Source organism: Ranitomeya variabilis, chromosome 4 (assembly GCF_051348905.1).
Source record: "Ranitomeya variabilis isolate aRanVar5 chromosome 4, aRanVar5.hap1, whole genome shotgun sequence".
Lineage (NCBI taxonomy): Eukaryota > Metazoa > Chordata > Amphibia > Anura > Dendrobatidae > Ranitomeya > Ranitomeya variabilis.
In genome coordinates this window covers 393,012,119-393,030,157 of record NC_135235.1, presented here as the reverse complement: position 1 = coordinate 393,030,157, position 18,039 = coordinate 393,012,119, and the positions used below count along the sequence as shown (strand labels likewise).

The window sequence follows — 18,039 nt, the reverse complement described above, 5'->3', positions numbered from 1 at the left end:
GTCGGCGACGCAACGCACAACGCAAACAAAAACGCAACAAAACGCACGCTAAAACGCTGCGTTTTGCGACGCATGCGTCCTTTTTTGCCGAAAGTTGGACGCAAAAAAAATGCAACTTGCTGCGTCCTGTGCGCCCTGACGCGTGCGCCCCAAAAAACGCATGTGTCAAAAAACGCAGCACAACGCATGTCCATGCGCCCCCATGTTAAATATAGGGGCGCATGACGCATGCGGCGACGCAGCGGCGCCCGACGCTGCGTCGCACAACGCTAATGCGAACTTAGCCTTAGGCCTCTTTCACCCTTCCGTCTTTGTAGTCCCGTCGAGATACGTCGTTTTTTGAGGAAACAGGATCCTGCATTTTCTCATAGACGTGTATTAGCGACGTATCGTGACGGATGGCCACACGTTTAGGCTACGTTCACACTAGCGTCATTTTGCATATGTCGCAATGCATCGTTTAGGAGGAAAAACGCATCCTGCAAAGTTGTCTGCAGGATGCGTTTTTTCCCCATAGACTTACATTAGCGACGCATTGCAACGTATGGCCACATGTCGCATCCGTCGTGCGACGGATGCGTCGTGTTTTGGCGGACCTTTGGCACAAAAAAAGTTCCATGTAACGTATTTTTGTGCGTCGAGTCCACCATTTTCGACCGCGAATGCGCGGCCTGAAACTCCGCCCCCTCCTCCCCGCTCATCAGACTGGGCAGCGGATGCGTCGTAAGATTGCATCCGCTGCCCACGTTGTGATTAATTAGCACACTGTCCGTCGGGCCGACAGTTTGCGACGGCCCGTACCGATGGACTAGTGTGAAAGTAGCCTTAGTCCGTCGTGCACTGGATCCTGCAGAATTTGACGGCCCGTGTTTAAAAAAAAAACGTTCCATGAAACGTTTTTTGTCTGCAGTGGAAAAACGTTCCCCGACGCCTCCTGCGGCATACGTCGTTCCACAGAATGGGAGTCTCTCTCTCTCGCTCTCTCCAAGATCCTGCTTCTCCACTATGCAAATTCAGGAGACGCCTCTGTCGAAATACAGGAAACGTTGAGTACGTTTTACCGCTATTTTCTGATGTCCGTCGGTACGTCTCGGCGACGCATTGAAACGTGACACTGCCGACGGAAGTGTGAAAGAGGCCTTAGCCTGTGGACAGTGATGTTCAGCAGATGTAAGCCCCTTTCTTAGATAGCAAAATATGTTATTACTAAATTAGAGAGGAAATGTTTTACTTCTTTGAATTATAAATAATTGAAAATGGGTTATATTTTGGTCTCCTTTTGACTCATGAAATTTTCCAAGTGGTTATAGATCCTCTAAAGTAGTCTTGAGAAATTTGTAATCATATCTACACTTCAATAATATTATAGCATTATATCTATACTTTAATAAAAGTAAAGGAGGACATAAGGTTCCATTGGGGAAATATTGCAATAAAGTATTTAATCTGGGTCTGTGTCTCAGTGAACACAATAAAACGCCCATCACAAGTGAACTACACATTCTACCATTTAAAAAAATTAACAAACTGTTTGTTCATTCTAGTTATTTAGTCATATTGTGAAGGAATCGGCTTTTTTTGTGTGTACGTCCATCACACCATAGCCTCCCAAACTAATTGGACCCAATAAACCAAATAGTTAAATGGATGGATCAGAACGTCCAGAATGGAAGACTTTTTGCTGCAGCTGTGTGTTCTGGTTAAAAAAAAATGGGAATCTCAATTTCCTCACAACATCCAAACAGCTCAGAATAAATAAGCAGTGTAGGAAATGGGAGGAGAAATGGTGAAGGAACATCATGTGCACAGTTTAATCAAAACGTGAACATAAGCTGGGAATTTTGATGGACATTTCTACTACTGACAGCAAAATGTATTGGAGAAGAATGTTCTCCCTCATGGCTAAGCAGGTAAGAAATCTCAATGAGGATTTTGATTTTACAGTATATTCTTCTGGATCAACAATGATTAATCTTTCTTGAAAAAACTTTTTTTTAGCCTCAGAAATAATGTACCTATGAGTAACTAGGACCCTGCACCACAAAGACACTGAGAAAAAGTTACTAAAATGGTTTGCCTACTTGGATACTACACAAAACAATATTATTAGGGTATGTGCACACGTTGCGGATTTCCTGCGGATCACAGCGTTTTTTTGCGGTGCAGAAACATATATAAATATACAGTACAATGTAAATCAAGGGCAAAAAAACCACTGTGCTGACGGTGCGGAAAATTCTGTGCGGAAACGCTGCGGATTAAATGAAGTAGCATGTCACTTCTTTTTTGGGGATCTGCAGCGTTTTTGTACCCATTCCATTATAGAAATCCACAGGGGTAAAAAACGCAGTAAATCCGCAAAAAAATCCGCACAAAAAACGCAACAAATCCGCACCTGCGTTTTCTGTCAAGAGAGGCAGAATCCGCACCAGAAATTCTTAGGCCTAATCCGCAACGTGTGCACATAGCCTTACAGTTCACACGATGTAGACTCACATTGTCATATTGGCTTTTGGATAGATCTCCAATTCCAATCGGAGAGATACCATGATCTTCATGTGAAGAATCTTCTGGACTAAGAGGACAAGACCTTTTCTCTGATATTTTTCGCTCATTAGATCCATCTGTGTGAACCAATTCAAAGTTAATGAATACATTGACCATATGTAATAAGATATGAAATATCCAGGAGTCCCACAAAATAACTCTTATTTGCCATGAATTAAAATTAATTCTTACCAGGTGATGTGAAGTTTTGATTTTCCTCCATGATGACATCTTTGTACAGATGCTTGTGGCCTTCTAAATACTCCCACTCCTCCATGGAGAAATAGACTGTGACGTCCGACTCCTGACATCTTATAGGAACCTGACACACAATGATACAGCCATCATTCAGACATGTTATTGCTTTGGGTTATTGTATGAAGGCCCAACATTCCTAGGAGCGCTCACCTCTCCAGTTAGCAGCTCAATGATCTTACGGGTCAGGTCTAAGATCTTCTGCTCATTGTTTATTTCTGTGGTGGGGTTCTGATTCTTGTTCCATCCTCCCAATACATGGCAACCACCACAGTTCCTTTTAATGAGGCTTGTGGATAACTCCTTTACAAATGTATAATCCTACATGTTATGAATAACAGAGAACCATAGTCAGTGCAGGTATGTACTGTAACTGTTATGAACATGTCTTAAATACCAACTCTATAGGACCACAGATAGTAGACAGCCTCTTTGCAAGAACAATATTTTAAAAAGGATATTCAGAAGTTAGAGTCAGTTCAAAGGTGGGCAACCAGATTATTATAAAGGGATGGAAGGTATTCCACATGATGAAAGGTTAGAAAAGTTGGGCTTGTTTAGCTTAGAAAAAAAATAAATCTCATAGATCTCATTTATATGTATAAATTCGTGTGTGGTCAATACAAAGGATTAAAACAGGACTTCTTCCTTCCAAAGACCATACTAAGGCCAGGGGCTCTCATTACGAGTGGAAGAAAGGCGATTCCAGCAGCTATATAGGAAGGGGTCTTTACAGTTAGAGCAGTCAGACTGTGGAATGCTGACCACAAGAGGCAGTAATGGCAGACACTATAACAGCTTTTATACAAGGGCTGGATGATTTCCTCAGTACACATAACATTGTGGGTTATATATAATTTAGTGACAAAAAAAAAATAAAAATGTAGAATTGGTGGATTAAGTTCAACTTGATGGACCTAGGTCTTATTTCAACCTACCATAACTATGTAATATATTGACCCTTTGCAGTCCAGTAGCTCATCATAATGCAAAATTCCCTCTGCTGTTAAGGTGTGGGTGGGTCCCCTCAACCCTTGGGCCCCTATGCTGCTGCACAAGTTGTACCAATAGTATGTCCGCCCCTGCATAAGAGTGAAGACATGACGTTTTTACCAGAATTACTCACCTCTCCGGTCAGCAGGTAGATGATCTCCAGGGTGAGACTTAATATTGTGTCAGTCATTTGACTTCTGTCTTTTTCCATCTTAAATATTTCACGTACAAATTTAAAAGGGAATGAAGCTTGAATTGGCTTCTGCAGGAAAACATATACCGGTAAAATTTTATTATAATAAAATCTTATTAATAGTCCAGTAGTATGCTTAATACGATAAGGAATTTTAGTGTGGGCGTAATCTTAAGATTTGGAGATTAGGTCAGAGATGTAAGGAGTACAGCCATCTAACTTTTAGAACCTTAGTATGCTGTCATTAGTGACTGGTCAATTGTGATCTTTTTTAGGGGCTCTGCACTTCTTCCCGAGTTAGACGTGTTCACACATATTGGATTAGCTGGAGAAACTGTGCAGAAAATCTGCAAGTAATTAGATGGAAGTTCACAACAGCAAATCAACCCCTTGAGGACTTGATATGTAAAAAACAACCCAACCATATTCACCTACTGGCACCCACCTGAATCCAACGCTGCAGCTAGTGATTGGCCTAAGCGATCAGGTAAGTTAGAGCAGGACACAGTGGTCCGATGGCTGTAGGAGCAGTGACATCACCGCTTTCTGTCTCTGGGCTGACTACTTAGCAGACCCAAAATCCATTAGGCCTCCATTTGCCAGCGAAACATATAAGTACCCCATTATATGGGGGGGGGGGGAGATGAGGTGACAGAGGGAGATTCCAACTCACTGGTTGGTAATGACCACGTCATGTATCTTACAAAATTTATTTAATCAAAAAATAACAGAAAATAGAGATCAGCGTGACACTAAAAGCAGGAATATCAGGGGGTTATAGCTGTTACAAAATAGAAATATTAAATGCATATAGTATGTAATAGTGAACTAGAAAATACAAACAAATGTTTTGTCTAAAAGATGGTCCCATCAGGGGTCCTAGTATAAAGATAATGCAGTACAAATACTGAGGATAATTACCACAACAGCATGTAACATATAGGTGTATATAAATGACCGGTAAGGCCTGAAGTGAAAGGCAGTAATACGTGCTGTCAGTGGCGTAACTACAAAGTTATGGGCCCCGGTGCGAACTTCCAAATGGGGCCCCCCCCGCCATAAAATTCAATGTAAGCCCCATAGAATACAATGCAGCCCCCCTCATAGTATAATGCAGCCCCTCCATACAGGGGCAGTGACAAAGACACGAGCAAATGGTGACGAGGGGGCAGAGGAGAGGGAACAAGGGGGCAAGGAAGACAGGCACTAGGGGACACATGGGGGCTAGGAGGCAGGGGAGAAGGATACAAGGGGTCTAGTGGGCAAGGGAGACTGACACAAGTGGGCAAGGGAGACTGACACAAAGGGCACACGGGGACTAGTGGACAAGAGAGACTGGCACACGGGGACACGGACTAGTGGGCAAGGGAGACTGACACACGGGGAATAGTGGGCAAGGGAGACTGATACAAGGGGACTAGTGGGCAATGGAGACTGACACACGGGGACAAGGGACAAGCACAAGGGGACAAGGGAGACAGGCACAAGGGGACACATAGGGACTAGTGAGCAAGAGACTGACACAAGGGGACAAGGGATACAAGCACAAGGGGACACACAGGGACAAGTGGGAAAGGGAGACTGACACACAGGGACTAGTGGGCAAAGGAGACTGACACAAGCACAAGGGGACAAAGGAGACTGACACAAGCACAAGGGGACATAGGAGACAGGCACATGGGGACACACAGGGACTAATGGGCAAGGGAGACTGGCACACGGGGACACAAGCATAAGGGAGACAGGCTCAAGGGGACACACAGGGACTAATGGGCAAGGGAGACTGGCACACGGGGACAAGGGACACAAGCATAAGGGGACAAGGGAGACAGGCACATGGGGACACACAGGGACTAATGGGCAAGGGAGACTGGCACATGGGGACACAAGCATAAGGGAGACAGGCTCAAGGGGACTCACGGCCCCCTGACCTGCCAGAGCCGCTTGCAGCTGCGACCGTAGTAGTTACGCCGCTGCCTCACACACACACATACTACAGATATCACACACACACTACAGATATCACACACACACATCATATTACAGATATCACACACATACTACAGTTATCACACACACACACACTACAGATATCACACACACACATACTACAGATATCACACACACACACATCATACTACAGATATCACACACACACACACACTACAGATATCACACACACACACACACACACACACTACAGATATCACACACACACATACACACACTACAGATATCACACACACACACATACTACAGATATCACACACATACTACAGTTATCACACACACACTACAGATACCACACACACACACACACACACACACACACACACACACACACACACACACACACACACCAGAGATACCAGCTCATATACACAACTCACAATCTCCTCTCTGGTACAGGGGTGGCTGATGTAAACCGGCTGCAGCTCCTCAGCTTCTCCTGACTAAGGCTAGTTTCACACTAGCGTCGGGAACAACCCGTCGCTGTGCGTCGGGCCGACGTTCCCGACGCTAGTGTGGTCTCCGCCGCACAACGGGGGCAGCGGATGCATTTTTCCCACGCATCCGCTGCCCCATTGTGAGGTGCGGGGAGGTGGGGGCGGAGTTCCGGCCGCGCATGCGCGGTCGGAAAAAGTGGACCGTCGGGAGCAAAAAACGTTACATGTAAGGTTTTTTTCTCCCGACGGTCCACTACCACATGCCCAAGCATCGCAAAACGGACGCGACGTTTGGCAATGCGTCGCAAATGCGTCGCTAATGTTAGTCTATGACGAAAAAACGTATCCAGCAAGAACTTTTGCTGGATGCGTATTTTCGGCAAAACGACGCATTTGCGACGTATTGCAGTTAACGCTAGTGTGAAACTAGCCTAAAGCGGCTCTGTCCCGCACCTCCCCCCTGCTCTCGCCTTCTGTCCCGGGGTTATTTTGGCTTTCTCTTAAAGGGAACCTGTCACCCCGTTTTTTCCGTATGAGATAAAAATACTGTTAAATGGGGCCTGAGCTGTGCATTGCAATAGTGTATTTTGTGGACCCCGATTCCCCACCTATGCTGCCGAAATACGTTACCAAAGTAGTCGTTTTCGCCTGTCAATCAGGCTGGTCAGGTCAGATGGGCGTGGTGTCTTCCCCCAGATCTTGCTTAGTTTTCCGTTGGTGGCGTAGTGGTGTGCGCATGCCCAAGGTCCCGAATCCACTGCACAGGGGAGTGAAAATAGCGTGATGTGCGACATTTCATTGGTGATCGGTGGGGGCGGCCATCTTCCTTTGGCCGCGCGTGCGCAGAAGCGGCGCTCTGCTGGCCGCGGCTTCAGGAAAATGGCCGCAGGATGCCGCGCGTGCCCAGATGGAGATCGCGGCGGCCATTTTCCTGAAGCAGAGATGCGACACCTCGTACACACCCGACTCCGCTCCGTACACCCCCGGCTCCGCTCCGTACACCTCGTACACACACGGCTCCGCTCCGTACACCTCGTACACACACGGCTCCGCTCCGTACACCTCGTACACACACGGCTCCGCTCCGTACACCTCGTACACACCCGGCTCCGCTCCGTACACCCCCGGCTCCGCTCCGTACACCTCGTACACACACGGCTCCGCTCCGTACACCTCGTACACACCCGACTCCGCTCCGTACACCCCCGGCTCCGCTCCGTACACCTCGTACACACACGGCTCCGCTCCGTACACCTCGTACACACCCGGCTCCGCTCCGTACACCTCGTACACACCCGGCTCCGCTCCGTACACCTCGTACACACCCGGCTCCGCTCCGTACACCTCGTACACACCCGGCTCCGCTCCGTACACCTCGTACACACCCGGCTCTGCTCCGTACACCTCGTACACACCCGGCTCTGCTCCGTACACCTCATGCACACCCGGCTCTGCTCCGTACACCTCATGCACACCCGGCTCTGCTCCGTACACCTCATGCACACCCGGCTCTGCTCCGTACACCTCATACACACCCGGCTCCGCTCCGTACACCTCATACACACCCGGCTCTGCTCCGTACACCTCGTGCACACCCGGCTCTGCTCCGTACACCTCATGCACACCCAGCTCTGCTCCGTACACCTCATACACACCCGGCTCCGCTCCGTACACCTCATACACACACTGCTCTGCTACATCCACCCAAACCCCTCCTGACCTCACACAAAAGCTTACCCTCCTCCAGCATGATGACAAACAGCACTGCACTACTGTCCTGCACTACACGGAAGCCCTTGATCATGTGACTCCAACTCCTCCCCTCCTGTGACCTCATCACAGGTCCTGTGCGCACAGAGCAGTGGCAGCTATAGTAGTGGTGTGCGGCTCTCTGCGGTCGAGGGGCTCTGCTGCGGGTCAAGTGCAGTCCCACCCGTGATCGCGAGTGCACGCGCAGCAGGGCCTGTAAGGAAGAATTATTTAAAGGGCCGGCGGCCCATTTTGTAGCTTAGAGTTCTTAGGAGCCCGCCCAGTCTGCTGGACTGGGTGGGCCCCTAAGCACTGCGGGCCCCGTCGCAATTGCGACCCCTGCGACCGCGGTAGTTACGCCCCTGCGTGCTGTAGATCTAAGCCAGAGATAAAGTGCGATAGTGCATACTATGTGTATAGACTATATGTGCCCAAATGCGGATATTAGCATAATGAACAGTATAACTTACATAGTGTAGATAATTAAATCCCCACCTGCCGCCTCAACGCACGTTTCACCGATCTTCTTCAGGAGATCATTCAGGAGGTGTTCAAGAGGAGCAAGCCTCCTGAAGAAGATCGGCTGCATAAAAGTTGATTATGGCCCCATAAGATGCAGTTTATGCTGATATGATTAACCGTACTGAATATCTGCTGCAATAAAAGAAAAAAAAAGACATACTCACCTCTCTGCTCCTCAGCGTCGGTCTCTCCACAGTGACTGTTTCGGCAGAGGGAGCACTCTAACACATCATCGTGCCCTCTGACCTGAACGTCACAGCCAGAGGACACGGAAGACGGAGCCCGGCGGTTGAACGGGGACAGGTGAATATCGGAATGCTCACCCTCTCTGTTATACTCACCTGCTCCCGGCGCGGTCCCTGCTTCTCACTGACAGATGGTCTCCGGCTTCTCCCAGTGTGGAGCGATATATATATATATATATATATCTACTAGCTGAAGAGCCCGGCGTTGCCTGGGCATAGTAAATATCTGTGGTTAGTTATAGCACCTCACTTCTCTTATTTTCCCATCACGCCTCTCATTTTCCCCATCACATCTTTCATTTTCCCCCTCACATCTCTTATTTTCTCCCTCACACCTCTCATTTTCCCCCTCACTCCTCTTATTTTCCCCCTCACTCCTCTCATTCCCCCCTAACACTCATTTCGACCTCACATGTCATTTTCCGATCACTCCACTATTTTCCCTCACTCCTCTCATTTTGCACTCACACCTTTTCATTTTCACCTCACACCTCTCATTTTCACCTCAGTATATACATGTTTGTCATCTCCCTTATATATAGTATACACCTGTATGTCATCTCCTGTATATAGTATATACCTGTATGTCATCTCCCCTGTATATAGTATATACCTGCTGTGTGTCATCTCCCCTGTATATAGTATATACCTGTATGTCATCTCCTCCTATATATAGTATATACCTGTATGTAATCTCCTCCTGTATATAGTATATACCTGTGTGTCATCTCTCCTGTATATAGTATATACCTGTATGTCATCTCCTCCTATACATAGCATACACCTGTATGTCATCTCCTCCTGTATATACTATATACCTGTAGGTAATCTGCTCCTGTATTGTTGTGAATTCCGTTCTTGGGCTCCATCCTGTGGTTGCGAATGGTATTTTTGGGAGTTCTGCTCTTGGGCTCCCTCTGGTGGTTTCAAGTGGAACTTAGCAGCTGCGTTCACTAATCGGTTCCCTGGCCTTTGTTATTTAACTGGGCTTTTGGCTGTAGTGGATGCCAGCTGTCAATGTATTTCCTGTGGATTCAGTTCTTTCCTGGAAGTTCTCTGTTGGCCAGTCCATTTTCAGCTTAAGATAAGTCTGCTAGTTTTTGGGTGTTTTGTTCAGTTTAATTTTGTCTCTTTTGTCCAGCTTGTCATTATGAAATATTCCGGCTAGTTGGAAGCTCTGGGGTCGCAGATTTGCCCCTCCACACCGTGAGTCGGTGTGGTGGTTATTTTTTGTAAACTCTGCGTGGACTTTTTAGTTTTTATACTGACCGCACAGTAGCCTTTCCTATCTCTGTCTATTTAGATAGTATTGGCCTCCTTTGCTAAAAAATCTAGTTTCATTTCTGAGTTTGTCATTTCCCTCTCCACTCACCGTCAATATTTGTGGGGGGCTGTCTTCCTTTGGGGGTTTCTCTGAGGCGAGATAGTTTTCCGTTTCCATCTTCAGGGGTAGCTAGTTCTTAGGCTGTGCAGAGGCGTCTAGGCAGAGTTAGGTACGCTCCACGGCTATTTCTAGTGTTGGTGTTAGGAGTAGGGATTGCGGTCAGTAGAGTTACCACCTCCTCAGAGCTAGTACATTATTTGTTTTACCCACCAGGTCATTTCAGTGCTGCTCCGTATTCACTAGGTCATATCAGTGATTACTGTCTGTGGAGCTGCTACCTCCTCTAAGTTTGTCCATGATTGGTTTTACCCACCAGGTCATCTCAGTACCGCTCCGTAACCACCAGGTCATAACAGTACAGCTGGCCCACAATGTGTTAATGCATCTCAAAAGAGGGAAGAGAAAGTTCTGAGTCATTGTTTTTTTTTTTCTTGTTGCTTGTTTCGTCCTTTCTTTTTCCCTTGATTTTTGGATGGTGCAGGAGCTTGGTACTGATATGGAGGTTCAGGGTCTGTCTGCGCGTGTTGATCATCTCGCTGCTAGGGTACAGAGTATCCAAGACTATGTTGTCCAAACTCCTGTTTCTGAGCCTAGAATTCCTATTCCTGATTTGTTTTCTGGGGATAGATCTAGGTTTTTGAACTTCAAAAATAATTGCAGATTATTTTTTGCTCTGAGACCCCGTTCCTCTGGTGACCCCATTCAGCAGGTGAAGATTGTTATTTCTCTGCTGCGTGGCGACCCGCAGGACTGGGCATTCTCCCTTGAGCCAGGGAATCCTGCATTGCTCAATGTAGATTCATTTTTTCAAGCACTTGGACTGCTTTATGACGAACCCAATTCTGTGGATCAGGCAGAAAAAATGTTGCTGGCTCTGTGTCAGGGTCAGGAAGCGGCAGAGATATATTGTCAGAAATTTAGAAAGTGGTCTGTGCTTACAAAATGGAATGAGGATGCCCTGGCGGCTATTTTCAGAAAGGGTCTTTCTGAAGCTGTTAAAGATGTTATGGTGGGGTTTCCCACGCCTGCTGGTTTGAACGAATCAATGTCTCTGGCCATTCAGATTGATCGGCGCCTACGTGAACGTAAGGTGATGCACCATATGGCGGTGTCCTCTGGGCAGAGTTCTGAGCCTATGCAATGTGATAGAGTTTTGATGAGATCAGAACGGCAGGAGTTCAGACGTCAGAATGGGCTGTGTTTTTACTGTGGTGACGCTACTCATGCTATCTCTGACTGCCCGAAGCGAACTAAGAGGGTTGCTAGGTCGGTTACCATCAGTACTGTACAGCCTAAGTTTCTCTTGTCTATTACCCTGATTTGCTCATTGTCGTCCTTTTCTGTAATGGCATTTGTGGATTCTGGCGCTGCCCTGAACTTAATGGACCTAGAATTTGCCAAGCGCTGTGGTTTTTCCTTGGAGCCTTTGCAGAGTCCTATTCCCTTGAGGAGGATTGACGCTACGCCATTGGCCAAGAATAAACCTAAGTACTGGACACAGTTAGCCATGAACATGGCTCCAGCACATCAGGAAAATATTCGCTTTTTGGTGTTGCATAATTTGCATGATGTGGTTGTGCTGGGGTTTCCATGGTTACAGGTACATAATCCAGTGCTGGATTGGAAATCTATGTCCGTGACTAGTTGGGGTTGTCAGGGGATACATAGTGACATTCCTCTGATGTCAATTTCCTCGTCCCCTTCTTCTGAAGTTCCTGAGTTTTTGTCGGATTTCCAGGATATATTTGAGGAGCCTAAATCCAGTCCTCTGCCTCCTCATAGGGACTGTGATTGCGCTATTAATTTGATTCCTGGCTGTAAGTTCCCTAAGGGTCGACTTTTCAATTTGTCTGTGCCAGAGCATGCCGCTATGCGGACTTATGTAAAGGAGTCCTTGGAGAAGGGGCATATTCGCCCGTCTTCGTCACCGTTGGGAGCGGGGTTCTTTTTTGTTGCCAAGAAGGATGGCTCCTTGAGGCCCTGTATAGATTATCGCCTTCTCAATAAGATCACGGTCAAATTCCAGTACCCTTTGCCTTTGCTCTCTGATTTATTTGCTCGGATTAAAGGGGCTAGCTGGTTTACCAAGATTGACCTTCGAGGGGCGTATAATCTGGTCTGCATCAAACAGGGTGATGAATGGAAAACAGCATTTAATACGCCCGAAGGCCATTTTGAATATCTTGTGATGCCTTTCGGGCTCTCTAATGCTCCATCTGTGTTTCAGTCCTTTATGCATGATATTTTCCGGGAGTATTTGGATAAATTCATGATTGTATATTTGGATGATATTTTGGTTTTTTCCGATGATTGGGAGTCTCATGTGAAGCAGGTCAGGATGGTATTTCAGATTCTTCGTGCTAATACACTGTTTGTGAAGGGGTCTAAGTGCCTTTTTGGAGTTCAGAAGGTTTCTTTTCTGGGGTTCATTTTTTCTCCCTCGGCTATTGAAATGGACCCTGTTAAGGTCCAGGCTATTTATGATTGGACTCAGCCCACATCTGTGAAGAGCCTTCAGAAATTTTTGGGCTTTGCTAATTTTTATCGCCGCTTCATTGCTAATTTTTCTACTGTGGTTAAACCTTTGACCGATTTGACCAAGAAAGGTGCAGATGTGGTGAATTGGTCCTCTGCGGCTGTGGAGGCCTTTCAGGAGCTTAAGCGTTGTTTTACTTCTGCCCCTGTGTTGCGTCAGCCAGATGTTTCTCTCCCTTTTCAGGTTGAGGTTGACGCTTCTGAGATTGGGGCAGGAGCTGTTCTGTCTCAGAGAGGTTCTGATGGCTCTGTGTTGAAGCCGTGTGCTTTCTTCTCCAGAAAGTTTTCGCCTGCTGAGCGTAATTATGATGTCGGCAATCGGGAGTTGTTGGCTATGAAGTGGGCATTCGAGGAGTGGCGACATTGGCTTGAGGGAGCCAAGCATCGTGTTGTGGTCTTGACCGACCATAAGAATCTGATTTACCTTGAGTCGGCCAAGCGGTTGAATCCTAGACAGGCTCGGTGGTCTTTGTTTTTCTCCCGTTTTGATGTTGTGGTCTCGTATCTTCCGGGATCTAAGAATGTGAAGGCTGATGCCTTGTCTAGGAGTTTTTTGCCTGATTCTCCTGGAGTCCGTGAGCCGGCTGGTATTCTCAAGGAGGGGGTGATTCTTTCTGCTATCTCCCCTGATTTGCGGCGGGTGCTTCAGGAGTTTCAGGCTGATAGACCCAACCGCTGTCCTGTGGGGAAATTGTTCCTGATAGATGGACTAGTAAGGTGATTTCTGAGATTCACTGTTCGGTGTTGGCTGGTCATCCTGGGATCTTTGGAACCAGAGATTTGGTTGCCAGGTCCTTTTGGTGGCCTTCTTTGTCACGGGATGTGCGCTCCTTCGTGCAGTCCTGTGGGATTTGTGCCCGGGCTAAGCCCTGCTGTTCTCGTGCTAGTGGGTTGCTTTTGCCTTTGCCTATCCCTGAGAGGCCCTGGACGCATATTTCCATGGATTTTATTTCTGATCTTCCTGTTTCTCAGAAGATGTCTGTCATCTGGGTGGTTTGTGACCGGTTTTCTAAAATGGTCCACTTGGTACCTTTGCCTAAGTTGCCTTCCTCCTCTGATTTGGTTCCTTTGTTTTTCCAGCATGTGGTTCGTTTGCATGGTATTCCGGAGAATATTGTGTCTGACAGAGGTACCCAGTTTGTTTCTAGGTTTTGGCGGTCCTTTTGTGGTAGAATGGGCATTAATTTGTCTTTTTCTTCGGCGTTTCACCCTCAGACAAATGGACAGAGGGAGCGAACCAATCAGACCTTGGAAACCTATTTGAGATGCTTTGTGTCTGCTGATCAGGATGATTGGGTTACCTTCTTGCCGTTGGCCGAGTTTGCCCTTAATAATCGGGCTAGTTCGGCTACTTTGGTTTCGCCTTTTTTTTGTAATTTCGGTTTTCATCCTCGTTTTTCTTCAGGGCAGGTTGAGCCTTCGGACTGTCCTGGGGTAGATTCTGTGGTGGACAGGTTGCAGCAGATTTGGACTCATGTGGTGGACAATTTAACATTGTCTCAGGAAAAGGCTCAACGTTTTGCTAACCGCTGTCGGTGCGTTGGTCCCCGGCTTCGGGTTGGGGATTTGGTCTGGTTGTCTTCTCATCATGTTCCTATGAAGGTCTCTTCCCCTAAGTTCAAACCTCGTTTTATTGGTCCTTATAGGATTTCGGAAATTATCAATCCGGTGTCTTTTCGTTTGGCCCTTCCTGCTTCGTTTTCCATTCATAATATGTTCCATAGATCTTTGTTGCGGAGATATGTGGTGCCCATGGTTCCCTCCGTTGACCCTCCTGCTCCGGTGTTGGTTGAGGGGGAGCTGGAATATGTGGTGGAGAAGATTTTGGATTCTCGTCTTTCAAGGCGGAAACTTCAGTATCTGGTCAAGTGGAAGGGTTATGGCCAGGAGGATAACTCTTGGGTTTTTGCCTCCGATGTCCATGCTGCCGATTTGGTACGTGCTCTTCATTTGGCTCGTCCCGATCGGCCTGGGGGCTCTGGTGAGGGTTCGGTGACCCCTCCTCAAGGGGGGGTACTGTTGTGAATTCCGTTCTTGGGCTCCATCCTGTGGTTGCGAATGGTATTTTTGGGAGTTCTGCTCTTGGGCTCCCTCTGGTGGTTTCAAGTGGAACTTAGCAGCTGCGTTCACTAATCGGTTCCCTGGCCTTTGTTATTTAACTGGGCTTTTGGCTGTAGTGGATGCCAGCTGTCAATGTATTTCCTGTGGATTCAGTTCTTTCCTGGAAGTTCTCTGTTGGCCAGTCCATTTTCAGCTTAAGATAAGTCTGCTAGTTTTTGGGTGTTTCCCTGCTTATGACTTTCTGTTCAGTTTAATTTTGTCTCTTTTGTCCAGCTTGTCATTATGAAATATTCCGGCTAGTTGGAAGCTCTGGGGTCGCAGATTTGCCCCTCCACACCGTGAGTCGGTGTGGTGGTTATTTTTTGTAAACTCTGCGTGGACTTTTTAGTTTTTATACTGACCGCACAGTAGCCTTTCCTATCTCTGTCTATTTAGATAGTATTGGCCTCCTTTGCTAAAAAATCTAGTTTCATTTCTGAGTTTGTCATTTCCCTCTCCACTCTCCACTCACCGTCAATATTTGTGGGGGGCTGTCTTCCTTTGGGGGTTTCTCTGAGGCGAGATAGTTTTCCGTTTCCATCTTCAGGGGTAGCTAGTTCTTAGGCTGTGCAGAGGCGTCTAGGCAGAGTTAGGTACGCTCCACGGCTATTTCTAGTGTTGGTGTTAGGAGTAGGGATTGCGGTCAGTAGAGTTACCACCTCCTCAGAGCTAGTACATTATTTGTTTTACCCACCAGGTCATTTCAGTGCTGCTCCGTATTCACTAGGTCATATCAGTGATTACTGTCTGTGGAGCTGCTACCTCCTCTAAGTTTGTCCATGATTGGTTTTACCCACCAGGTCATCTCAGTACTGCTCCGTAACCACCAGGTCATAACATGTATATAGTATATACCTGTGTGTCATCTCCTCCTGTATATAGTATATACCTGTATGTCATCTCCTCCTGTATGTAGTATGTACCTGTATGTCATCTCCTCCTCTATATAGTATATACCTGTGTGTCATCTCTCCTCTATATAGTATATATTTGTGTGTCATCTCCTCCTGTATATAGTATATACCTGTGTGTCATCTCCCCTGTAAATAGTATATACCTGTGTGTCATCTCCTCCTGTATATAGTATATATCTGTATGTCATCTCCTCCTGTATTAGACCTCGTTCACACGTTATTTGGTCAGTATTTTTACCTCAGTATTTGTAAGCTAAATTAGCAGCCTGATAAATCCCCAGCCAACAGTAAGCCCACCCCCTGGCAGCATATATTAGCTCACACATACACATAATAGACTGGTCATGTGACTGACAGCTGCCGGATTCCTATATGGTACATTTGTTGCTCTTGTAGTTTGTCTGCTTATTAATCAGATTTTTATTTTTGAAGGATAATACCAGACTTGTGTGTGTTTTAGGGCGAGTTTCGTGTGTCAAGTTGTGTGTGTTGAGTTGCGTGTGGCGACATGCATGTAGCGACTTTTGTGAGATGAGTTTTGTGTGGCGACATGCGTGTAGCAACTTTTTGTGTGTTGAGTTGCATGTAACAGGTTAGTGTAGCAAGTTGTGTGCAGCAAGTTTTGCGCATGGCGAGTTTTGCGTGTGGTGCCTTTTGAGTATGTGCAAGTTTTGTGTGAGGCAACTTTTGCATGTGTTGCAACTTTTGTGCATGTGGCAATTTTTCCGCGTGTGCAAGTTTTGCGTGTGGCGAGTTTTCCATGAGGTGAGTTTTGCACGTGTGGCGAGTTTTGCTTGTGGAGAGTTTTGCGCGTGGCGAGTTTTGAGCGGCGACTTTTGTGTTTCGACTTTTATGTGGCGAGGTTGGTGTATGTGTGGTGAAATGTGCGCTGAGGGTGGTATATGTGTTCGAGCCCGTGGTAGTGTGTGGCGCATTTTGTGTGTGTGTTCATATCCCCGTGGTGGTGTGGTGATTATCCCATGTCGGGGCCCCACCTTAGCAACTGTACAGTATATTCTCTTTGGCGCCATCGCTCTCATTCTTTAAGTCCCCCTTGTTCACATCTGGCAGCTGTTAATTTGCCTCCAACACTTTTCCTTTCATTTTTTCCCCATTATGTAGATAGGGGCAAAATTGTTTGGTGAATTGGAAAGCGCGGGGTTAAAATTTCACCTCACAACATAGCCTATGACGCTCTCGGGGTCCAGACGTGTGACTGTGCAAAATTTTGTGGCTGCAGCTGCGACGGTTCAGATGCCAATCCCGGACATACACACATACACACATTCAGCTTTATATATATTATATATATATATATATATATATATATATATATATATATATATATACACATACACACATATATACATATACATATACATATACACACACACGCAGCACAGACAAAGTTTGGACACACCTCATTTAAAGATTTTTCTGTATTTTCATGACTATAAAAATTGTACATTCACACTGAAGGCATCAAAACTATGAATTAACACATGTGGAATTATATACTTAACAAAAAAGTGTGAAACAACTGAAAATATGTCGTATATTCTAGGTTCTTCAAAGTAGCCACCTTTTGCTTTGATGGCTGCTTTGCACACTCTTGGCATTCTCTTAAAGGGAACCTGTCACCTGAATTTGGCGGGACCAGTTTTGGGTCATATAGGCAGGGTTTTCGGGTGTTTGATTCACCCTTTCCTTACCAGCTGGCTGCATGCTGGCCGCAATATTGGATTGAAGTTCATTCTCTGTCCTCCGGAGTACACGCCAGTGCAAGGCAATATTGTACTCCGGAGGACAGAGAATTAACTTCAATCCAATATTGCGGCCAGCATACAGCCAGCGGGTAAGGAAAGGGTGAATCAAAACACCCGAAAACCCCGCCCATATGACCCAAAACTGGTCCCGCCAAATTCAGGTGACCGGTTCCCTTTAATGAGCTTCAAGAGGTAGTCCCTTCATCTATTTGCTATGCAAGTTGTTTTTTTGGTTATGCACCAGTTCAGACTAGTTCGCTGTTCAGTCAGTTTACCGTTACTTGATATTTACTATTTTTCTGACTTGAACGCCCCACCCTTCACCATGCTGTGATTTTAATTACATCCGAACACAGTTGGTTCCGACCTTTCCTATACATGTTCCGACC

The 18,039-nt window shown here is 46.4% G+C and overlaps 1 protein-coding gene across 3 annotated transcripts in view; it reads right to left on the bottom strand.

The window, feature by feature from the left end:
• LOC143767147 (uncharacterized) overlaps positions 1–18,039 on the bottom strand; it is a 43,164-nt gene that overhangs the window by 14,928 nt on the left and 10,197 nt on the right. The window contains exons 1-5 of one of the 3 annotated variants that reach the window (XM_077255184.1): positions 9,770–9,962; positions 3,929–4,057; positions 2,956–3,123; positions 2,740–2,869; positions 2,497–2,624 (exon numbers count right to left, since the gene is read on the bottom strand). In XM_077255184.1, the coding sequence (XP_077111299.1) occupies positions 2,497–2,624; positions 2,740–2,869; positions 2,956–3,123; positions 3,929–4,057; positions 9,770–9,820 (606 nt within the window). In that variant the 5' untranslated portion in view covers positions 9,821–9,962. Of the gene's footprint in view, positions 1–2,496; positions 2,625–2,739; positions 2,870–2,955; positions 3,124–3,928; positions 4,058–9,769; positions 9,963–18,039 lie in introns of those variants that run through there. The other 2 variants (XM_077255185.1, XM_077255186.1) reach the window with 2 other exon arrangements.